At 38.0% G+C, this 24,488-nt stretch overlaps 1 protein-coding gene across 12 annotated transcripts in view; it reads left to right on the top strand.

Moving 5' to 3' along the window:
* ARMC9 (armadillo repeat containing 9) overlaps window positions 1–24,488 on the top strand; it is a 72,074-nt gene that overhangs the window by 33,744 nt on the left and 13,842 nt on the right. For 4 of the 12 annotated variants that reach the window (XM_062628987.1, XM_062628982.1, XM_062628983.1 and 1 more), the window contains 12 exons: window positions 667–778; window positions 1,679–1,771; window positions 3,032–3,122; window positions 3,964–4,087; window positions 5,802–5,941; window positions 6,754–6,830; window positions 8,781–8,855; window positions 9,944–10,034; window positions 10,965–11,023; window positions 17,520–17,627; window positions 18,810–18,925; window positions 23,573–23,694. In XM_062628987.1, coding sequence (XP_062484971.1) covers window positions 667–778; window positions 1,679–1,771; window positions 3,032–3,122; window positions 3,964–4,087; window positions 5,802–5,941; window positions 6,754–6,830; window positions 8,781–8,855; window positions 9,944–10,034; window positions 10,965–11,023; window positions 17,520–17,627; window positions 18,810–18,925; window positions 23,573–23,694 — 1,208 coding nt within the window. Of the gene's footprint in view, window positions 1–666; window positions 779–1,678; window positions 1,772–3,031; window positions 3,123–3,963; window positions 4,088–5,801; window positions 5,942–6,753; window positions 6,831–8,780; window positions 8,856–9,943; window positions 10,035–10,964; window positions 11,024–17,519; window positions 17,628–18,809; window positions 18,930–23,572; window positions 23,695–24,488 lie in introns of those variants that run through there. The other 8 variants (XM_062628990.1, XM_062628986.1, XM_062628988.1 and 5 more) reach the window with 5 other exon arrangements.

The following is a 24,488-nucleotide window of genomic DNA, read 5'->3' as shown; positions in this document are numbered from 1 at the left end:
GTTTTTAGGAGTGGTAGGACAGGAAGCTAGGAGTAAAAATTTTTTAGTGGTATATAAATACTAAAATTAAAGCATCGACTGAAAGCAGTTTTGTTTAGGGAAACTTCTGTTACAGTGTGAAAACTCAAAATAGCAAGATAGTACTGGTGAATGGAAATTGGTCCTGTGTTAAGTCTTATGTTAAGCCAGCATAGTTCAACCTGTAAAAATCTGTTCAGCCTCCCTCCTTTGTCTTGGAGAAGACATTTCTGTGTGCTTGAGGGTTTAGAGGTGAAGTTGTAGCTGCAGCTTGTTACTGTGTCTGTTTATAACCATGCTAACAGCCATAAGCGGCTGCCCTCATGCCTTTGTGGTCTGCAGAGAGAGGAAAAAAAAATGTTATTGTACTGTTTTGTGCTGTGAAAAAGCTCAGATCATCCATTGTCAGCATTTAGTGTCTGCAAGCTATGACAGTAAATAAGCTGCATGCATAGTGAAAAAGTCCAAGTTTAAAAAAGTCTGTTGTTCCAAAGTGGTAATGGTAATAAAAGTAACAAAGGTGTAAAAATGTGGAAGCTCTTTTCCTGAAGCAGACTTCCTGTTTTGGCTCTCCTCACCTCAGTAACATCAGCCATACTGAATAAAGAGGGAGAGTTTTGATGAATGTCTTTCCCTGTTGCATTGTAGGAAGATGCAGGATGTGCCTTTGTTGCCCTCTTTGGATTATGAGAAGGTGAAGAAAGATTTGATTACAGGGAATGATCGTCTCAAGGCCTTCTTACTGCAGGCTCTGCGCTGGGTAAGGGAGAAGGCTTCTGTAGAAAAGAAATAGGTCCTTTCTGTAGGAATCCAGAATTGAAATCTGTTTTGCAAGCAAGATGATTGTCATCATAGGTAACTTGTCTTTTTGTCAGTGAAGCTTGCTAACGTTCTTGAGATGATGAAGAAACCCCAGGCAGTAGGTATCTATTTGTAACTGTGTTGTCTTCATCCAAGGAAAGCCAGATAGGAATTTCTGGGATCTTCAGTGAAAGTAATTTCTGATGTGTTTTCAAAGAAATTTTTCTTGGTTTAGGCAGCTGCTTTTTAACATGTATTGCCCTGGTTTGCATTTATATAAATATTGCTATATCTAAGAAATACTTGACTCTAATCACCAGTTTTCCTTTATAATCAAGATATTCTACAAGATCCTGCCTTTTGGTTGACTCAGATCATGTAATGATGTTTTATTAAAAAAAGAAGGTGACAACAGGAAGTTACATTTTCCTGCTGAAAAGGAAGCTCATGGGTTCAAAATGACAGACATGAAAGACTGCAATAGAAGAATTGTGATCAAGCTTCAATGTTCATTTTCACTAAAAAAAACATCCATTGGGTCTAGAGCAATGATTCTTCTTCCCCGGTACTCTGTCTCATGTGTTTTAGAAAAGCACCACTTTTTAACTTTATGGAAAGTAATGCTGTATCCTTCCTGTCACAGTGGTGACAGCTCCCACATAACAGTTTTTTAATGGATCACTTAGCTGAGGTCAGGTCAGTTCATCTCTTTGTCTCTTAGATCATTGAGGTTGAATTGCTTCTCCCCATGAGAAGAGGTTTCTCAGGTATGGGGTATCATCACATTTAAAATCTTCAGTGGTCATCATTCATGTTACCATTTATTTGACTGGCTTATTTATGTTGTTATTTATTTTAGCGCTTGACAAAATCATATCCTGGAGAACAGAGGGATACTGTCTTGCAAGCCTACATCAGTAATGACCTCCTAGATTGCCACAGCAACTGTCAGGTCAGCTGGAAAGGGTTTTCTTCCAACTCCTGTGGGATACTGCTCATTTGTTTCTATAAACTGAACAGAAAGTTTTATCACCCTCTGGAAGGGAATTTTAAAAAGTGCCAAAATCATGTGATACATTTAACTTCAGCATCTCAGCCTTTAAATGTTGATGGGCAAAGCTTTGCGTTACAAGAGCTCTCAATGTAGATACAGTTCTTGCAGACAAGCGGAAGTTTGTTACCTCTCCTGCTGCTTAAAGTCTGTGGGTTGAGCAGATGCCTACCCAGGTCCTTATTTAGGAGTTAGCTCTTGCTTATCAGATGCTATGTCTCTTTTTGAGTGATTATGTATTGTTAGATAATACACTCAATCCATTTCACTGATCGAGGATAAGAACTAAATTAGGACTTCAGTCTCAATACCTCTGTAGAATGTCTGATTATGCACTTGTAACTGCATGTTCAGCAGTATTTCCATGAATTTAGAATGGATTCTTACCTTTCTTTAGAAAGGGGAATTGCTGGCCTGTTGATTGTGAAAGGGTGTTTCAGTCACTGATAAACCAATGCTATTGCTAACAAAAGTGTGATTTTTTTTTTTTTCTCTTGTAATAGTGAATTTTGTGCATGGTTGAATTCTTCAGTTGTTGGAAGCAGTGGGCCTGCTTGTTATGTTGTAGCCTCCATTGTCATTGCAACAGTCACTTGTACTATTACTTAAAGGATTATTTAATGAATGATATGGTTTTCTCCCTGTGAGTTTCTGTAAGAGGGGAGTTATGTATAAGTAATGCCTGAAGTAAAACAGATTGTAAATAGCTTGCAATGTGGTATTCTTGGTAAGTTACTGAGCTGCTTTCTCACACTCTTAGTAGTCAAAAAAAATCATTCAGGTAACATTACAGAATTTACATTTATCAGTAAAATTAGGAGTTTGTTGATTTTTCTTGTCACTGACTAAATACTCATTTTAGATATCAGCTTTAACTGATAACAGTGTTGTTCATTTTAATTCCCTCCCTACATCTCAATGGTGTTTTAACCAACTGAGCTGAGGAGCTATAATTTTCTTTCTTTTGCATCTTTCCCTCAGCACCTATCAATAAAAAAGGTAACTGGGAAATTTTAAATCATATTGAGAGTATTTAAGGTATCAATATGTATACAAAGATTGTTGTGAAAATTTAACAAAGCTTTTGAAACATAGAAGACTTGCCTTGGGTTTTTTCCTCCTTCGGTGATTTCTTTTATTAATGCTTGTTTCGTTTTTCAGAGAAGTGTCCTCAAATTATTACATTCTACAAGTGTGGTAGTCAGGCAGTATATGGCAAGGCTCATCAATGCTTTTGCTTCACTGTCAGAAGGTAAAGTTTTGCTTAAAAAAATCATATAATGTAATGCTGGCTTATAGGTACTTCACAAGTGTGTGTCACTGCATGTGGAAATTTCGAGCCTTATTTGCACCATTTTTCTAGGGATTCACTGTCTTTTGTTACATGCAATTTTTCAGTATCTGGAAAGTTTTAATTTTGACACTGTATGTTCAGCATTTCTGACTTATTTGTGGTCTATGTGAGAACTTACCCAGGGGCTGCTTTTGATACAGTCCTCAGTCTCTTCATGAGAGTTAAAGAAAAAAAAAAAGATAATTTCCCATTAATTAAAGGTCCTGTAGGCAGAGCTGCTACCAGGCTGTGTACCAATAGTTAGTGCAGCTGTTCTTTCATCTTCCTGGTCCTCACCTGAATAAACTTTGTGCATCACTGCTAACTGTTTGGTTGCATATGTACGCAGCTTCATATCTCTGCCTGACGCAAATTAGCTCGAGATTTGGTGCTACTTAAGGAGCTAACTATTGCTAGGAAACTGAAATGCCATTTCAGTCAATACCAGGAGGGCACCTAGTTTCTTGAGCAATTTGGACATATCTGTTGTTTTCCAAGAGTGTACAAAACTGTGATACAACAGAAAACATGCACTGAAAGAAGAGCAGTGGATTCAATGTGAGCTTCTGATGCCCCAAGTATCTAGATTAAATGCTACTGCTCTTCTAGACAACTCATTTGTGAAGGTGTGTTTGGGTCTTGGCACAAGATTGTTGTTTGTCAAGAAGAAACTGAGGTCAATATGCTTACTTTTCCAAGGAGAAGGAACTTTTCTGTCATAAGCTGATAGTATCTGTTCTTTCATCACTTTTTGCACCAGGTCGTGTCTACCTTTCTCAGAACCCAACATTGCTGCAAATGCTGGAGGAGAGACTGAAAGCTGAAGACAAGGACTCCCTTACATGGGAGAATGTTCTTGGGGCTCTGCAGAAATTCAGCCTCAGGTGATGAAAGTGCAGCACACAGTGGTGACAGCTGGAGAGGAAATACAGGCTAGCTAGGCTCTATTCAGGGAGGAAAGAAGAGCACTTGATTTTCTTATAACAATCATCAGAACCTCTGGTGACTGTTGAAAGCAGAGTCACTTAGTAGGGAGAACATAGTTTTGCTGACTGAATTAACCTTGACCTCCTGTCAAGACTCAAGTAAATGTACATCTCCTGCCATAGCCTTGTGTGCTTTATATGTATTCCTTAACTGAACAAAGTGAGAATCTTAATGTAGAATGTTCTGAAGAGTCTACGTAGAAAAAAATTGTTGCATTACATTCCAAAGCATAAGGTTTTCATTATTCTTTCTGCAAACATTTTTCAGGGATTTCATCTTCATCCTGTTGATCCTCTTTCCTGGAGATGTCTATGCATGGGCTGTCTTTTTTCTTATTTTTGCATTAGAAGCCTGACTTAAATGCCCATCATAAAATAAATGTCACGCAAAAGCAGTCAAGGGCATGATGTTGCTGTCATTTATCAAATAAATATGATCTAGGAACTCTGTTTTCACAATACTCAGGAGGAATATTCAGCCTTGAATAGTTAACTAAATGTAAGGAGGTAGATGGATGTGTTTAGTTCTTGTTATTTTTGTCTAAATTAAGACTGTGTTGGGTTTGGGAGGGGTTGAGGTTTTTGTTTGTTTGTGCTTGTTGAAGAATGAGGGCTGTTTTTGGATTTGCCTCACATTGAACTTGTGTAGATGAAGCACATTTACATGTGCTGTGGGTAATATTCTGCACTGCTTCCTGACATGATACCTTATACATCTTTGTAATAAAAGAGAATAAATCTTCATAGCCAACTGCTCGAAATCCTAAACCAATCTTGGAGAAAATTGTTTTTTCTGTTAAAGCAGTTGTCAATAGTACAAGTTAGTTGAATTTTGGGGTGTAGGCACTAAGCTACTGAAAATAGAAGATTTTTTACTTTTTAAAAAATAACAGTTAATCTTTTAATTTTACAGAACACTCATTCCAGATACTTGGGCTTATAATCCTCTGGCCTTGCTCCAACAGCTTCATGTCCTTCTTATGTTGGGGAAACCCACCTCCTTTGACCTGCTGGTCATGCTCCTTTTGATGTAGTCAGGAGTTGAAAGAATTTGTGATTTAAGAATCTTCAGAGAAAAGAGCAAATAGATTTAAGCAACAAAATCTCATTTTTCAAATCAACAGTATAAAAATGCTATAGTGCTATGTTTACCTATAGCAGAAACAGTAATGAATTTGTTTTATAGGTCTGTTGTGTACAACTGACTTTTTTTTTACCAATTTTAAGACAATTGAAAATGCAATTTTAGGACTTAGAAGCCCTACAAAACAATGTAGAAACTGACCTTAGCAGTTAGCACATTTAAAAAAGCGAAACACAAAAAACTGCACCCAAACAATAATGTGTTTTAGTCCTCTATACCTATGGGAATCTGTACGTTCAATTTGTTTAGGCTTTGTTGATTCCTTAGTTTAAATATTCTACCAAAATGGGTAGTTGTGGGTTGTTGGTTGATTTATTATTTTTTTTGTTGACAGACTAGTGTATGGCAGGTAGATGAAGTAGAGTTTTAATGTGCTTATATTAGCTATAAATGTATTTGAAAGCTATTCATGTTGTAGTCTGTTTTTTGTGGGTTTTGTTTGTTGTTTGTTTGGTTTTTTAATCCTAGGCGTGCACTGCAGTCAGCAATGATCAAAGATGGGCTCATTTTCTGGCTGGTTGATGTTCTCACGGATACAGATTGCCTGTCTGATTACACCCTGGCGTATTCTGTTGCCTTGCTCATGAATCTTTGTCTGCGGAGTGCAGGTGTCTTACATTTTGAATTACAAGCTAATTCCAAGAAATGGAAAAGGAAGGTTTTGAGTCTGTGTTTATGATATACCTGGTTTCTTTCAACTGATTATAATTAGTTGCAAGGATTCACATGACCAGAGATATTTAAGTGTTATAACCAATGCTTTGGAGCAGATCTTTTTTCCAAGAATGCCAAACTATGGAGAGCAGCTTCACCAAAATCTAAAAAATTAAGAAATTGGTTAATCACCAGAAACCTCTAAGGTTCAATTCTTGGTTTTTATTCATATGTGAGTCATTTTTATATTCCAGGCACACTTTTCAAAGGACACTTTATACTTGTATAAGATATTTGTGTATCAGAATGAAAGTCAGAACTGAGTTGATGAGCAATGGCAAGAAGCTTAAGCTTCACCTTGTAGAGTGAAATACTTGCATGCTTCACTTCTGCAACACAGAGATTCCCCCTACAAAAATAAGGTCCTGCCTATGTGCAAGAGACTTAAAAGGAGCTTAAAGTAAGTTTTCTTTTATAAAAGAAAGTAATTTAAGGGTTAAAAATTAACTGCATGCCATAAGCAAAACTAATGCCTGTTAAATTTTTTTTAAATCCCTTTGTGTTGCTTCCTGACCAGCATTACAAGTGTATAAATCCAGAGTAACTCCACTGATTTCACCTCAGTTGTGCTGAGCAGCATTTGGCAGGAACAAGGAATAGTATTCTCTATGTAAATTATGCTTAGTACTGATTTTAAAAAATAGGAAAGGAGTTTGGTCTGATGTCTTATATTTTTTTCAAGCATATTTGTTTTCTCACTTTGCAGGAAAGAATATGTGTGCAGAGATTGCAAACCATGTGCTCAGAGTTCTCTCTGATCTTCTTGGCCACGAGAATCATGAGGTATTTGTATGACTACAGTTGGGTTAATGAAAAGGTGGAAAGAAAAATTAAGGAAGAAATGCAAGAAAGTAAATTCGTTTTGCTTCCCTTGTCAGACCCTCATGTAATTAAGTTGCATGAAATTTTCCTGAAATTCACAATTGTGTGAATTTTATTTTGTTGGGTACTGGTCTTTCTAGACGTAATTACGTCTTCCTTTAACAAATGTTGGCAGCTAAGAATGATTCTTTTAGATGCATAGTTAACATGCAATCCATGTGCCTTCTTGATCACAGTTTCTGATGCTGTTTACATGTTGTCTCACACCAATCATCTCAAGCTTAACTAGTTCATGTGGTGAACAATGTGTGGTACAAGCCCATTATGCAAAACATCAGGTGCAAAGAAGCAATTTTTTTTGTAGTTTTAAGGAATATTATAAGATGGTACACTTGTGACATTCAAGCCCTAATATATTTTTATCTACCACTTCATTTAACCTGCCACTTAACTCCTTTGAGGTTTCTTTTTTGTCTCCAGACACACTTGCATCTTAGATGCTAAATTAAACTACCAGAGAGGAAAAAACTGAAACAGATTACTTATTTCTACCTAACACTTTTCAGCACATCACTATGGTATCTGCTATCTGCTATACAAAGCATTGCTTCAGCTGTCTCTGCAGAGGGGCACTGCTTTAACCGTGGAGTAAAATTCAGGGCAGGAGAAAATGCAGGCAAATATCGTATGAAGATGAAATCAGGGAGGCAGTATTTTAACCAGGGTATTCTACGATGAATGTGCAAGGTGTCTGGGGACTTGAATAAAAATAATGTAAACTTAGGTGCCTTATGTTTATAACACAATGATTGTATCATCAGGGTTTTTATTTTGAAAATAGAGAATGAATTACAGTCAAGTGTTTAGTCCATGTTCTATGAAATCATTAGGTGTAGACCAGTTCTTTACTAGCACTGTTTTAAATAAGATGAAACTTGGCATACCTTTATTGGACTCTTCCACTAGCTTTGTTTTTATGACTGATCAAAGTTTAATACAATACATACTAACACACAATAACATCCCAGTCTCTAGACTGAAGTACTTGGAAAAAGCTACTGTACTGTTGAAGTCTGTGCCTTAGAATGACCTTGAAATTTCTTTCAGAGAGTACATTCTTACAACCTAGTTTGCACCAGCACATCTGATAGAAGGTTTGTTATCAAAGTCCAGGGTAGAAGGCTGTCCAGGGAGCTTTCTGAGAAGTTGTGGAATCCCTGTGTAAATCCCAGTCCCTTATCTTTCCTTGCTTCCCCTGCTCCCAGCCTGGCTTATTCTTTGTTTCCCAAGAATGTAGACAGAGGGTGAGTGGAAATTTTAGTGCTCCAAAAGTAACTGGCCAATACAAAAGATCACATAAGTGCTGATAAAACTAGTTTGACAGATCTGGTGGCTTTAACTAGCCATAATACAGAGCTTTCATCCTGGCTCTTTTTCTGCCTCTACTGAGGGATGGTATACAGGTAGCAGAGTGAGAGAATGTTTGAACCTGTTACAGCCACAATGCCTGTAGCCTGTTTTGAGTTCATGCTGTCGGTCTTGTCCCTGTTCTTTGTCCTCTCTTTTTTTGTACTGCCACTAGTGTTTGTCAGAAACTAACCTTCTCCATTTCTTTTTTTCATTTTTTCTTTTTTTTTTTGTTTTGTAAGGCTAGGTCAGTTTACAAGAATACAGCTTCAGAAGGCTTGTGGAGGAAATCGACATGTGGCAGTACTGATTTAAATCAAATATATGACAGTATATTTACATCCTAAAAGTTGACCGCTTCCCAAGTGGAAATTTTTGCAAGTGCGGGCTAGCCTGATTACATTCCTTGAACGTAGTTCTGCACTTCTCTCTTAAATGTTGGTTATAGGCAACTGGGGTGAGCGTAAGAGTTTTTCTTATGGTATGATTATTTCTTCCTCTTAGATACAACCATATGTGAATGGAGCACTCTACAGCATTCTTGCCATCCCTTCTGTCCGAGAAGAAGCCAGAGCAATGGTAAGAAGTGCTGCTTTGCATAGCAGAAACATCAATGCATGTGCCAGATGGCATGTATACAGGTACCTGTTGCTCAGTGTGCAGCAGGGTTGTGAGGTAGGAGCCATGGCATTTTGAGAAGGGAATCCCCAAGAGACTCTCCACTTTTCATACCTAGTATTCAGGCAGGTATGAATGTAGGTCACAAACTGCTATATTTGCTGGTCTTTTCCCAGAAGTGAAGCCCCAACAGTGTGAAGGATTCTGCCTAAATTATAAATTAAAGGTGTTATTTTCAAAATAGTCTTGTCCATCTAGCATTTCATAGACTGGCTTAGGAGATGCTACCATGCGACCTGCTATTTCTTCCCTTTATTTAACTTATTCGGCACCAGCAAATAATCACTAAGAGGGTGGGTTCCTCTTGCTGTTTTTCTTTCTGCCTGGTAATAGACATAGTTAGATGGTGAAGGTGGCAGGAGGGAGGTTTAAGCAAAACTGGGAACTTATCTCCTGTGAAAGTTAGTCTAATGGTAATGAATGTGTTTTAACTTCTGGATTTAAGGAAGCTGTTCTTGGGATACCAGTGTATATTTTTATCTTAAGAACTAACCTAGGGAGCTATGCAAACATAATTGTTGTCAGATGTGTTACCTCACAGAGCACAGAGGACTGGAAGTCATCTTAAATGATTAAAGATGCAACATCAAACCTGTAAGGGGCCATAAAGAGAGAAACTGAATTTAAGAGAAGGTCAAAGTTTGTCCTGCTTTTTGCTTTCCTTCTCTGAACCTTGCACTGTTGTATCTGTGAATGCAAATTTTCTATTGACTACTGTGTGCTGAGTTCAGAAGTCAGAAGCAGCAGATCTATTGGAAAAAAGTTTGCTGTTCATTGTAGGTACTTCTGCAATTAAACCTAGAAGCAATCCAGACAGCATATTTCTTTGGGAAGCATGTGGACAAAATGGAGAGCTTAGAGCTGGACGCATTGGTTTGTTCCACATTGCCTCTGTTTTTCTTAACAAAAATGAAATGTTTTAGCTAACAAAATACTCTCACTGTGATCACATGAAATGCTAAACTAGCAATGTTTTCCGCTATATCCAGGGAATGGAAGAAATTCTGCGCTGCTTTGTCAAGGAAGGAAATGCAGAGATGATCCGACAGACTGAATATATAATCAGGCAGCTCAATTCAGGTCAGAAGAACAGATCTGAGCTGTAAATCTTTCACAAAAGCCATAAGAAAGCTCATGTTTTTACTTGGCATTGAAACTCTCAGAGAATAATAATAGTGTGATGGTCTGAGAGAGCGTGAATAGTGAATGTCAGGATTTGAATGTCAGATGTATTTTAAAATATCCTTTTGTGCCACAATTATAAAGAAGAAATAAAAGGATGAGTAAGTCGAATTCCAAAGTTTTGGGACTCTAAATAGAATGACCTTGACTGTTTGCTTTCTTGCCAGTGGCCTCACAGTAATGAGAGACTGCTGTCAACTGCAAAAATAAACAGGTGATACGATTTCTTTTTAAAAATGCTTGTTAAGCACTGTATTGCCACTGTACATGAAGTTGTTCATGAAGATTATAGAATTGCTCCTCTTCTGCCTGTGAATGCTATTTTTAAAAGGTTTTGTCTGATCAGTGAGTAGAAGTGTTGAGGGTACAGATTTCCAGTGTAAGCCTGGCTGCTTTTTTCTAAGGAAATAAGTTTTTCCAAAAGTTACAAATTATTCTGTGCAAGTACTATCTTTTTGTGTCTCAAAGCAGTATAATACTGAAGAGTTTGTAGTGAGAAGTAGAGTCTTTTATTAAAAATTTGTTGAGAAATAGAAACACACTTTCATTCATGCCTTGTCGGTAAATACACTGAGATGCCGTAGTGGGATTTATGAGGAAAGAGCTGTTACACAGTGTTTCTGTTTCTGCCATTTTCCAAAATATGAATTGATTTCAATTTCTGGAATGCTTTATAGGAGCAAATAATTTTGCTAGTTGTCTTGAATAGAAGAGGATGTCTATATAAGAAGCAAGCTGAATCTTACCCTTTTAAAAGAGGGGCAATAACTAGAGATTCTATTAAGTTGTACATGTACTCTTAAAACATTTTGTTTTGCTTCTTTCTAGAAGAGCCATTAAATGATGGTATTGTGTCTGATGATGAAGAGGAAGAGAACAATAAGGAAGTAAGTATAAAGGCTTTCTGGCACCTTTTAGAAAAATCCTTAGCCTTCTAAACAGAAAATATTTGTGTCAGTAAATCAGACTTTTTGATTTTGGTGGGTTTTGATTTTGTTTTTTACTTTTATTTAATTATTCTTGCAGTGACAAGAACATTGGATCTGTTTCCATTATCTTTTCTTCATGAAGCCCCACTCTTTTATTTTGGCAAATCACCTGTTGATAACTGTGGATATCTAAAGGATTATAGCTTGAAATAAGTAAAGAGATGAGTTACTGTAGCAGTAGAAATCTTGCTTTCAAGTACACCCATTTCAGCAATTAAAAAGAAAGGAAGCAAATGAACCAGTATATTACGGAAATAGTTTGTAAGCAGGTTGTCACTACTTTTAAAGGTGTCATAATCTGTTTGGGGTGTGATGACTTCTTTTGCTGTTTAGAAACTTTGAAATGTATTTCAAAAATTGTCTATATGTAATGAAGGAAAAGAGTAATTACAAATTAATAAGTCCCATAAGAGAATAAAATTTTAAAAATTGAGAAAGCAAGCATGAGAAACTATCTAGTAATAAATATAAAGTGGTTAGCTGCCTATTTCCAACTCTGCTAGTAAGTGCATTTTATACCAATACTGAAGCGTTTTTTAAGAAGCTGTCTTCAGAGAGTAATGGGTTCCCAGGTGTAGACAGCACAGCATATTCGATCATCTGAGTTAACAAGCAAAGCAAGATGTAAATTACATAAGGGAAATGTTAAACCCAATCTTCGCTGGTGATGTTGGCCATTGCTACATTACCCTAAGTGCATGGAGGGGCAGGGAGGGAGTAGAAAATATACTGTACAGGCAGTTAACATGGGAGTTTTAACTGAAAGAAGTCTACCACATACCATTTTTCTTTTATTGGAAAGTGCTATATGAGAAATTTGGAAGAAGAGCTATATGTCCTTGAAGCAGTGTTTGAACATAGGTGGGTGTATAGGCGCACATGTATGTGTATCTATATATATATCGTGTATTTACCCTGAAGAAGTCAATGACATTGGGAGTTATTGATCTCTGCAAAACCTACTTGTATTAGAAATATTTACTGAAAAACAAGTTTTCAGATAAAATGGAAGGTTTTTGTCCTGAACCAGCAAAGAATAAGACACATAAAACTTAACAAGTCAGTTGCATCCACATTGTACTAGCCTGTTGAACGTGAACACAGATGCTAGTGTACAGCGACAACCATGCTACAGTCTAAAACTTGACTGTTACTCCAGAGTGACTGAATGCATTTTCAAGTGCATGTTGAGCCTTTTGTTTTGAAAGCAGAGAAAAATGTGAATATCCCAGTTGTAATAGGTGTGGTGTGCTCTCAGCTGCCATGGGGTGCAGCACCTTGCAGGATCTAGCCTTTGCCTGGCAGTGTCCTGGGAATTTTTGCACTGTTTGCATTATTTACCCAGTTTCTGTGTTGTGGCACAATAGGTAGTGAACACGTGAACTAATTATAATTACCCTTGTGACTGCCTAAATTTAGAGCTGTGTGGAAATTCTTAAGTTTGAGGCTACAAGGAAGTTTTTTTAACAATTGGCTCTCCCCATTTTGTTCCGGGGGGTACATTAAACAGTTTTGGTTGTGTTTTGTTTTATTTTTTCCTAATAGGATTAGATTAGTGTACTTGTTCCACTTCCTGCAGTCCTGTAGTGAGTTTTCTGTACTCTTTTCCACTTGTCACACCCAAAATCAGTGCTTGCTATGCAAGATGGGCTTTCTGGGGATTAATAATTTTTACTTAACTTTGTTTAATATGCTACTTAACACCTTTAACTCATGTTCCAAGGGTTGAAGTGTTTTAGGTGTGTCATGAGAATCCAAGGTGGTGGTATTTTCGCTTGTACTATAGTATACTTTTTTGAAGCATCCAGTGTTCTGTTGGCAAAGCACGTAGATAAGGAGCTCCTCTGTGAGAGGTGTGACATTAAATTGTATGATAGTGTTGAACACTTTCATTAATTTACCTGCTCTTGGGAATTGAAGGAAGGTGAATTCTCCTATTCAGTCATACCACCTACACAAGTTGCTGCTGCTCCCAGTCCCAGCCAAGGCTCTAGATCATATCATTTTGGAATGTGTTTTTTACTACTGAACCATTATGTGATTAAAACGAAGTTCTGTAGCTTCTTGTTACTTGACTCAAATTTTGAAACAGAGAAGTGTCTGATTCCAATTTTCATTAGCTTTGCCACTGTAAGAAAAAGTCTCATTAAGCCAATTTTAAAATTGTTTCCAATGTAACATTAATTCTGGCAGATTATAAATCCTTACTGCTGCTGGGAACTGTAATTCCATTCTGCTGCGAGAATGCCTGGTTTCTTAGTTCCTAAGCTTAGAAAACATAATTTACAAACAAAATGGCAGCAAAATGCATAATATTGTTACTTTGTTAAATAAGCAAGGATTTGTTGACTTACTGCATCAAGGCTTAGAGCCCTTTTGTATTTTGGAAATGCAGTGAGTTTATTGTTTGATGGGGTTCTGTGATAACATCTGATGTGATCTGGCAACAGAAAGTTTTGGAAAACAGTATCAGAAGTCTTGCCTTTATGTAACTTTTAAACTACTACAGACTGAATGTATTTCAGAATATGGCCATATATTGCCAATTTAGTGACATGCAATTAAACTGCTTACTAATACTACAATTTGTTGCTTATCCACTCAGTACCAGTATTTGTACCTTCACAATTTAAAAAGCAACAAAAAGACACTGTTATTCAGACTTAGTTTGCTGCTTTTGCCCCAGGTTTTATTGTTTCCAAGAGCATGCAAAGGATCCCCATGCTATTACTATTACCTTCATGGGTTATTTTTTGTTACTATTTCTGTTTAATTTAGAGTTGTTCAGTTCTCTCTTGCTTTTGAGTAATGTAGTAGTAATGGCTACTTTCTCCTAAACACTGCTGTCGAGATGTGGTTGAGCTTGAAGGATAATTCTGGCATTTCCAAGGGCATTATACACTCAGAAATGTAATATTCTGTGATGTGTGACACTGGGGCAATTAAACTGAATAAAAAATGTCTATGTTTCCCGTATGTGTTATTCAGAAATAATTTTTGGGTTTGTGTGCTGAACTTTACATTAACTAGCGTAGAGCTCAGGATGCACCAGCTTCTGGAGTACATACCCACCTTTGGTACATTAGCAGTCTGGGGTGTGTTGACATCCACAGTCACAGTGCATATTTTCTGGTGCTTAATATTCTCTTGACTGTTCTGTTAAATACTAACTTGTCTTCAGTATTTGATCTTTACATTTGCTTTTTATTTGGCTTAGGCCATCTTTAAAAGCTGCTTGTAAAAGGGAGTATATGATATCATAGCTTTAATTCAGAAGTTTAGTTACAAACTTGAGCTGTGTTAGGTAATTGTACAGTGACAATTTATCAGACACCTTGTGATCCCACATCATTCAGCACCTGGCAATAAAATCAGTAAACGGTGGTGTGAAAATACACTTCAGCTAGAGAGTACATCAAAAGAAGGAGAGCTTAATCACAAACCTAGTCACAGGACTTCAAGCCATTACATTAAAGAACTTTGCTGCCAACATCTGCTGCAGCCAGTGAGCAATGGTGAACAGGGCACCGTGTTATTTCAGCAGTGGAATGATGGCATGTGTCAAAGCCCTTTTTCAGTACAGGAAGGCAGAGGAGGGACACATTCAGGCTCAGCTACCTGGCATGTTAAATAACGTCAGGGAGCAAGGTTGCAGTGGGAGGCACTTCCCAGAAACTAGAAACTGGTGTTCTCTATCTGACAAGATGTGTCAACCAGAATACTGGAAGAGGTGGAACCTGGAGAAACCAGGGTGAACTGTGAGGAGAAGTTAAATACATCATGAATGCAGAGAGCTGGATGGAAGAACGGGGTGATATTCTGGCTGTGATGTGTAACAGTCTCCCCACGCACAGTGTAGGCAGTCTCTTGTAAAGCATCCTTAAACAAAACTGTTACCTTTGGATGCTGTATTAGCATACCATATTAAAAAAAAAAAAAAATCTACCGGACTATAAAACTCATCTTTGCAGTTTTTAATTAATTTTTTTTTTTTTTTAATACAGGATATTGTGGAGCTTGGAGTGTGGTTTTGTTTTGCTTGATGCAGATAATTATTGACTAGCTTACAAGTGTTTTATCTGTGGTTTTCTATTATCTGGGTTATTTTTCACACCTACCCAGCTTCCCAGATAATTAGGAGCTGATTGTAACTTGTCTTGGAGAGAAAGGCAGATTGAACATCTTCCTGAGGTCCTATACAGCCTCATCTTGTATAGCTGAGCAGTGAAAGAATAGATATTTAGGAGGATGCAGAGGATTAGCAGTCTGGTATTTTCAAGGCACTGACGGAAGAACTAGACTTTTATTAAAATGGTACATGAACAAATAATCATGGAAAAAATTTACTCCAACCCATAGAACACTGTGGATTATTGGCAGTGTTTCTGTAACTGTTTCAGTTGTTCACACACAGGCATCTAATGTCTCTTAAATTTAACTGCAGCATCAAAAGCACCTGCTCAAGCCTGATGGATATGACTTGGGACCTCTGGGAGGCTTGTGCCCTTTCAGAGCCACAGTGGAATACTAGGCAGGATATTTCAAAGAAGAATTGGATGGTGGTGTGGGCTACTGAATTGAGCACCTTGTGCCTGTACTTTTTATCTCTGCTTGACGCCTGTGAATAAGGAGGTGATGAGCAATGAGAATAACTACATCAAAATAAAAACTATGGTTTTAAGCCATTTGTTACAGAGATCATTAAACTTGAAAAAAGGCAAGCCTGTAGAGCTGTGTGGAAGCCAACACCTACTTCATTTGAGCGATGGCAGTCCTGTTATTTTACACAGGACAAAGACTGGAATCAGTCAGGCATTTCCATTGTAGGAAAAACCTTCCCTGTACACATTTCCAACATCTTTTTTCCTTGTGCTGTTTTTGTAGAGCACTGTCCAAGCATCCATATTATTGGCTAATCTTTGTGGCAGAAGGCATTTCTTAATTTGGCTATTTAAAAGTATTTGAGTTTGAATCTCACTAAAGTGAAAGTGCTTTTCGTTTTGTTTGTGCTCCAGAGCTCATCAAAGTTCAGTGGCCATTGTTTTTAATGGAGCTTATGCTACACTCTCTACATTACTTCCATGAAAGATGAATCACCCATAGTTAAACTAGAAATAGGCACAAGAGAGTGAATTATTGGTACTTTTCACTTGAGAAGTTGGTTAATTACATTTGATTTTTATGGAATAAAGTCAACAGAGATTGTTGCCTTGTTGTAGAGTATTTGTATACTAAAGTACTGATTCCAAGAATTTTGTACCAGCCCGATATTGTAAGCTTTAAAGCTTCCTTGCAAATCTGAGTAGGTGGTGCTGCTGCTGCTTCACATTGCTCTAGAAAAATTCCTGTTGGACACCCATGGTCTCACCTTACAGGAGCCACTGTTTGAGGAGTGATTCTGAATGAACCTCAGTAAGGATTTTTTTTTTGTCTTAGGTGATTACGCATTATGCCTCTATTTCTTGAAAATAAGTAAAAACGTTCAGGGTTTGGTTGGTTTGGTATTTTTTGTTTGGTTTGGGTTTGGAGGGTTTTTCTTGGGGGGGGGGGGTGTTCTTATTTTGTTTTTTCCTTCTTGGGAAACAAAAGGCAATAAATTATTTCAGTGTTTTTGTCAAGGGAGAGGGATATACCACAAAGTGCTGAATATCCATATGGACATTTTGATCTCATGGAATGCTAGCATTATCTTCAGGAATGTCTATGAATTGTATTAAGGTGCACTTACTTTATTTTTACTGCTAGTTGTTACAGTCTAACTTAAATTTATGCTTTTATTACTTAGAGGGTACTGACACGTAACAAAATCCAGATAAGTTTTCTATCAAGTTTCCTCTTTGCTTGAGTGATAACTTCAAACTTTCTTGTGCCTTTTTTCTTTTTTTTTATTTTTTGTTTTTGTTTTTGTTTTTGTTTTTTTTTGCCTGTGCTTTATGACTAAATTGACTTGGGCAGATCTGCAAAAACTAAAACTTCAGATTTCATATCAGCTGCTTGCTGAGGACAGAGCATTGTGTCTCTTCAGACTAATATGCAATTTTCAATAGAGATACTAATGACCGAGATTTTTCCTGAGCCTCTATTAGGTCAAGCAAGGAATAATTGTCTGAAGCAGAAATTTGAAGAACAACTTCTAAAATGCATACTGTACATTTTGGCATAGACTTAGTGGAAAAAGTGGTGGGTTTTTTTCTTCTCTCGGGATTCTTTAGTTTCTGGTTATATAGAAAATTTAGGTGAATGTGTCTTTAGATGTCTGCTTTTTTGGTGTGAAATGCTAGTACATTACCACTTACATGTGCAGTGCATATCAAAATTACTACTGAAGTGAGAACTAAATTTGAACTAAAAACCTCCTGTAAAGTGGGCTCAAATAACATGCATGTTGGTCTGGCAGGAGGACCATGACATCATGGAGGCTGATCTGGACAAAGATGAGGTTTTGCAGCCTCAACTGGGAGAACTTACAGGAGAGAAGCTGCTAACAACTGAGTACTTGGGAGTGAGTACCACTCATTAGGATCTTGAAATAAATTATTTTGCTGGATTAAGTGCTTAATTTCAGTAATTTCATCACTTTCTAAAACAATTTCTTCAATCTGTTGCTGGAAGAGCTGGGTTCTACCTGTATGGCAGTCCAGATCTTTTTACACCTGCTGTTTAGATGAAGTAGAATAAGTTTGAGAAAGGTTCACAGGAGGTGGGAGGTCTGTGGCTTAATAATAAGCTAAAGCCAGCCTTAGGGTTCTAGTGCTACATCAGTGACGCTGTGAGCACACAAAGCAAAGTGCTGAGAAAGTTAATAGTGGAACACTCTGCTGGTCTAAAATGATTTTGACAAAAAATTGGGGAAAAAAAAGAAGTTGAAAAGTTAACTGCTCCTGGAGGCATTATGCCAGATCAAGTATTGTACGTCTTACCTCAAGCAGCAAAAAGCCATTAAGTAAAAAAAAGCATAAAGTTTGCATGAATGCCATTTAGTGTGCTGTGACTAATTTGAGATGTTCAGAGGGCTGGAGCACCTCTCCTGTGAAGACAGGCTGAGAGAACTGAGGTTGTTCAGCCTGGAGAAGGCTCCAGGGATGCCTTAGAGCAGCTTCCAGTGCCTAAAGGGGCTCCGAAGAAATCTGGAGAGGGACTTTTTTACATGGGCATGTGGGGATAGGACAAGGGAGAATGCCTTTAAACTGAAAGAGGGTTCATTTAGATTAGATATTAGGAAGAAACTCTTTACTGTGAGGCTGGTGAGACACCAGAAAACAAGTTGCCCATAGCAGTTGTGGATGCCCCATATCTGGCAGTGTTCAGCGCCAGGTTGGTTGGCTTTTGAGCAACCTGATCTAGTGGAGCAACCTGCCTGTGCAGGGTGGGTGGAACTAGATGATCTTTAAGGTCCCTTCCAACCGAAACCATTCTATGATGCTGTGACTGTATGTCTTCTGGACCTCAGAATCCATAGGTCTGCCAATGCTGATGATGGAAATGTGACCCAAGATGAGAGGTCATGGAAAGGCCTACAGTGATTCTGGGCACTACTTTATCTAGTGATATTAAAATGCAGCTTAAGTTTCTGATGCAGTGCTCCTATAGAATTTTTTCTAAGGCTTCTGTTACCTTTTTTTCAACTGCATTCTCTTCTTGGGCCCCCCCTTCTCCTCTCATTTCTTTATTTTCTGTGTATCAGATAATGACTCATACTCCAAAAACCAAGAAGAAGGTGTTTCCTGGTGTCCATCAAAGTATAGATGAACCTCTCCAGAGACCTGTGACGCCTGGTTATCATAGAACTGTGTACCCACTGTAAGTCCAAACAAATGAGACCAAGTTGGATTCTTTTAAGCTACTTAAAAAAAAAAAACAAAAACAACAACAACAAAAAAACAACAAAAAAAAACCACAACAAAAAAGCCTGATAAATACACAATCCGCTTTCTGTACCTAAAAGTGCATTGCCATTGTCATTCCTTAAAGATAATTTGAAAAAAAGAAAGGAGAGGAATACTGTAAGGAGAGGAATATTGTAAGCAGAGAAAGGTCCATTGGCTGAGGTCAGTACTTAAAACTATTTTTTTATGTTCACTGATCAGTTTTATTTAAAATTGCTTTATATCCTGTGTGTTCACAGTCCTTTCTGTGTGTCTAAACTGCCTGTGATCTTCCACTTTATAAGCAAGAAAGTATGTATCTCTGGGGAGAGTTGCTAGCCACCCATAGGAGGACAGATTAAAAAGAAAATGGGAAGGCAAAAATCTCGTTATGTTGGATTTTCTGCTTTGGGAGAAATATATTTTCCAGCAAGAAGGTGTGTGACACCTTGCTTTTGGTGTGATTTGGGTCAGAAATGGAATTGAAAATGGAATAAAGAGATCTTACAGTATAGAGCCTTGAATATGCTCTGTCTTCTGTTACAACAAATATAGCTTAATTTTTGAAATGAGGCTTCTCCTTTTCACTGTCCTGAATGAGGAAACAAAATACCAATGAGAGCTCAAATTTAAATTTATTTTTTACTTTCAGTTGCATACAGTTTTGGATTTGATCAAATACAGGCAGCTACAGTACAGGCAGCAGTTTATCGTGAGATTTTAATGTTTTCATTTCTGCAGACACTTAAGCTGAGAGCCTACATGCCACTCTAACCAAGTACAGATAATAGTACTCCAAAGTCATGGTGTTGGTATAGCCAAGTATGTTAACATGAATGGGTAACCTGAAATACAACATTGTAATGAAGTTGGAATGTAGAGGCATTTCTTAGAAGAATGTATTCATCCTGAAGACTGCCCCATGTCATCCCCTCTGCCACTCCTTGCTTTCTTGTTCATATTTTCTACTTCTTAAAATATATTTCTTCCTCATTTTAATGTGGAAGAGCTCTCTCTCTTTCTTTCTTTCATTCTTTCAGAATATTTTTTCTTCAGAAAAGAGCATTTGGCTATCCCAGGGTATATTTGGAGTTCTTACTTTGTGTCCTTCCTCACAGTGGTCAGCTTTTGCACTATTATAATGTCCGCCGCTTTTGCAAGCCTCTCCCAATATATTAAATGCGTGTCTGTTTTTGTGTAAGAAGAAAATAGCAACTAGTTAATATAAGCTTATATTAATAGCACAGTGATTATCTAATCACTGCTAGTCCTCCAATCCTCCAAAAGAACTGCAAGCCTTAAAAAAAAAAAAAAAAGGCTAATACATGAGTAAACATGCAGTGCCACTTTACTGCAGGGTCAGCGTTACCCGGTTCAAGGTCCCACTTTACCTGCCAGTATTTTGCCCATGGTGGGTTAGGAGACCTGGACTGATTCTGTGGAATTGGCTGTTAGGGTAGCCTTAGGACTATTTAGAAAGCATTTTTCAGGAGCAAATCTTAGTTACCATCAGAGTGTCTAACTATTACATTCCTGCTCTATAAGTGGAGGGAAAAACAAGCTTGTGAAAATGAAGTGACTCACGTGTGGGAAGTCAAAAAAAACAATAGCAAGCCTGGGGAAGTGGCTTTTATTTCCTGGTGCCACGTAGCACACTGCAATTTATGCATCAGAAATAATCTCTAGAAGAGATTGTGTTCATCTCTACCACCACCATCTACCCAGGCAGCACGTTTACTTAACAGTATCCTGGGATACCAAGTGATGCTAGTTCCATATTTTGTCAAAACTTGGATCTCCTTATGAACAGATATGCAGTTCATGCCTCTGCAAGATGGCTTCAGGTCACTGCTGGACTGTCATGGTTTAACTCCAGCCAGCAACTAAGCACCACACAGCCACTCACTCATTTCCTGCAGTTCCTATACTGATCATGAGGTTCTATGGTATGGAATAGCCCTTTGGCTAGTTCAGGTTAGGAATCCTATCTCGGCTCCCTCCCAGCTTCTCGCATCCCTCCTTGCTGGCAGAGCATGGGAAACTCAAAAGTCCTTGATTAGAGTAAGCCCTGCTCAGCAGCAACTAAAACATCAGTGTGTTACCAGCATTATTCTCAGAGTAAATCCAAACCCACAGCACTGTACCAGGTACTGGGAAGAAAATTAACTGTATCCCACTGAAACTGGGATAGTATCCACCCCTTATTCCATACCCATCATGCCCAGGTCCCACACATTCCAATACACCACCACCTTTCCTGGTCTTTTGATATAGATACACAGATACTGTTCCCTTAGTCTATGGGCCGTCCCTATAAAGCATCTGTTGAGTTCATTTAGTCCATGAGTTGGGCTCCATCTTTCGTAACAGTCTTTCAGGGCAGAAAGATGGTGTTGGATTGTTGCATGCTGAAGCCAATTCTGATTCTCTTACTGCTACTCTGATCCAGTTTCATCAAAATGTATTCTTCACTAATTTGGGTGGTTTTTACTGTAATACCCTTGGTACAGCAGTCAAAATGGAGTCGAATTCAGGTCCCCGAATCCAAAGTACTGCAAGGTGTCCAGTGAAGTGATGTGCATGTAGCCACCACAGAAGTGAGGATATTCAGTGTTATATAGCAATTAACATCATACAATTTAATTCATTGGCTTTTCTCATCCTGAAGTCCCCTTGAGGTATACATCAGAATTCCCTATCCTTCTGCAGAACCATACTGGTTCTGGTAGCTGTGTGTCTAAGAGATTTGTTGGTTTGATGGTATAAAGCAGTCTTTACAGATTGCTTCACTCTGCGCGCTAGGGAGGAGAAATGTAAACAGCAGAAATCCAACATAGTGAAAATATGTGAAAATTAATTTCCTTGCTGCTCTGTCCTGATGGTAGAATTAATATGACTGTTTGGGGCTCTCATGTTGTAAGGAGTCATGAGGTATCAACCTGAATGAGAAGTTTGTACTTTGTATCTAATTTGTGTTCAAGAATACTACATTAAATAGATGAAGACATTCTTGAACTAAATTTTACAACAGAAAAGCACAAGCTTTGATGGCTTTTACGCTTTCAAATTTTAGTGGGAATTCATATGCTAAAATGAGGAAATGCTGTCATAGAAAGCCATGCAAGAGGAGAACAATTAAAACTGACCAAATCTTAGCTGCTTTAGTTTGAAAGCAGTATCTGAACTAAATGTATTTCATATTCTAAATAATTTAAGTGGCTTGTGTTTGTGTTGGATGAAATGGCATGAAAAATGACAGACTTTTGCCTCATTTGCAGCTTGTCTACCAAGGGATAATCCAGGACAGTTGATCTGAATTATCTGAAGTTTTGGACTCAGCAGAGTAGTTAAACTACATTAAAAATTTGCATAAATGCTTGCATTCAGAACTGAAGTGAATAGAACTTGTTTGAAGCTCTTCTTGTGAGACTTGATGTAACATATTGCGTTTTAAAAACATTGTGAAAGAGGAAACAGTTGATGGAGATACTATAATGTATATCTTTGAGTTGTTGGTTCTTACCTCCAAAAGGAGGGGAGAAGAGGGGTAGGGTGAATATCTAGTGCTGAATAGAAGTATTCACACAGAAAATTAATGCAGAATAGCCACTGCACATGTAGCAGATATTCCATGCTAATTTTTCTATGACTTCCCAGTGCAGACAAGGCTCTAGTTACTTCAAATGAGTTGTCATGAGATCCCAATATAGACAAGCTCTTGCTGTATGGAGCTGAGGGAGCGAGGAAATACTGGAAAATTGCCTTTTTTCTTTTTTTTTTTCTCTCTCCTCTTTTTTTCTTTTTTTCCCCTTCTCTTTAAAGAAGCACTGGCTGAGATCACTCAAGGGGGACTGAACTACTTAATATTCTGCAAGGTGTTTCCTTAGAAACTGATTTAGCTCTGAAATCATTAACTGCCTTGTTGGACTGTGTCCTTTCTAACTAGAAATATAATCTAGTTACTCTAACCTGATATTGGACAGGGAGACTTTCTGTGTCTGCCAACTTATCTTCACTCACTTTTCACACCCCTCTTGCTGTGTTTTATTGCTTATTACTAAGCAATCTTGACCCTGTTCTGTCCTTCCGCTACTTCAGTTTTTCACTGATCAACCTCACTTGGGAAATCAGCAGTTCTATTTCTTCTCTACTTTGTTTTAAATCTCTATTGTGTATTGCTCTGTAAAGTGAAATCCTTGTAATATTCGGGAGCAAATCTTAAATCCTTGAAAAAGCGGAGTATTCAAGACCTCTCAGCCGCACTGCTACAGGCTTTTTCTTTTAAGTGTCCTGGTGCATTTTGGGTCTTCAGGCTGCAAGGAGTTACGGTTTCCTTTCCTTGACTCTTTTATTGCAGCAGAAAAAAGTGTTAATTTCAAATATGTTTAGCATCACCTGGTTTGAGGGAGCTGCAGTCATGCAGTTAAATTATGTCCTGAGTACTAGTTTGCAATATGAAATATAAAATAATGTCAATAATCTTCTATGTCATTGCAGACAATTAGAAAAAATTAGAATTTACTCTCATGCAACTTTTTGTGCTGCAAGCATTCATCACCCTGCATTCTCCTTTCTCCTCTAGGCCAGAAAATTATACCAATTCTTATCATGATAGGGATGAGAAGCTGCAATCCCTGCCAAGTGATCGTTCTTCCACTTGTGGGAGCACCTCCAGCATTTCTGACCTCTGCATTTCCCCTTCATGTAAGGATATTCTGTGAATGCTGCTGTTAACTGTGTCTGTCTTTCTTGACTGGGACAGGCATTTGGGGTTTAGCTTATGTGTTGTAGATTTGTTGTTTTTTAAATGCAGCCTTGGAACTGGCCTTCCATTTTTCAGCCCTGAGGCATTCTGCAAGACCTTGGGGCACACGGTTGGATTTTGACTGGAGCTAAATAAGTGGCTACAGAAGGTAATGTGTGGTCAACAGAGACTAATAGTCTCACTTGCCTCACTCCATCTCGCTTCCTGCGGAAGTGCCAACTGTCCTACCCAGGGCTTCCAATATGCAAAGTATACTGTATCTCCATGATGCCCTCTGCCTAGGGAAAGAGCTGCAGCCCAGAGACTGTGCACTTCACAACAAGTAAAGCCCCTTACTTGATCAAATATACCCTTGTTTGGATCTAAATGAATCACTGTCTGCTGGCACCTGCAGGCTCTGTTGGCTAGACCTCTATATTAAAGTTGAAGGCAGCTGCAGTTATCTGCTTAGATTTGCAACTACATTCAAACCATTAAAGGTTGTGGAGGATGGGAAGCCCTGTGCTGTATAGCTGTGTTGTGGGTGATGCTGCTAAGCTTCTGTCCTTGCAACTTAAACTGAAATGAATACAAACTCAGCTGGACCTGAGAACTCAGAAATATGATGGAATGTACAAGGTTATAGCCTTCTGAAATACTTTATTTCTTAATTTCTAATATCCACAGGATCATGGAACTTCAGATGTGGGAGTTTCAGCCTTCTTGCAGGGACTCATTAACATTTCCAATTAGG

This window comes from Pezoporus occidentalis, unplaced genomic scaffold (genome assembly GCF_034315485.1).
Source record: "Pezoporus occidentalis ecotype Australia unplaced genomic scaffold, CSIRO_AGI_Poc_V1 ctg327, whole genome shotgun sequence".
Taxonomy (NCBI): domain Eukaryota; kingdom Metazoa; phylum Chordata; class Aves; order Psittaciformes; family Psittacidae; genus Pezoporus; species Pezoporus occidentalis.
This window is presented reverse-complemented; position numbering and strand designations above follow the sequence as displayed.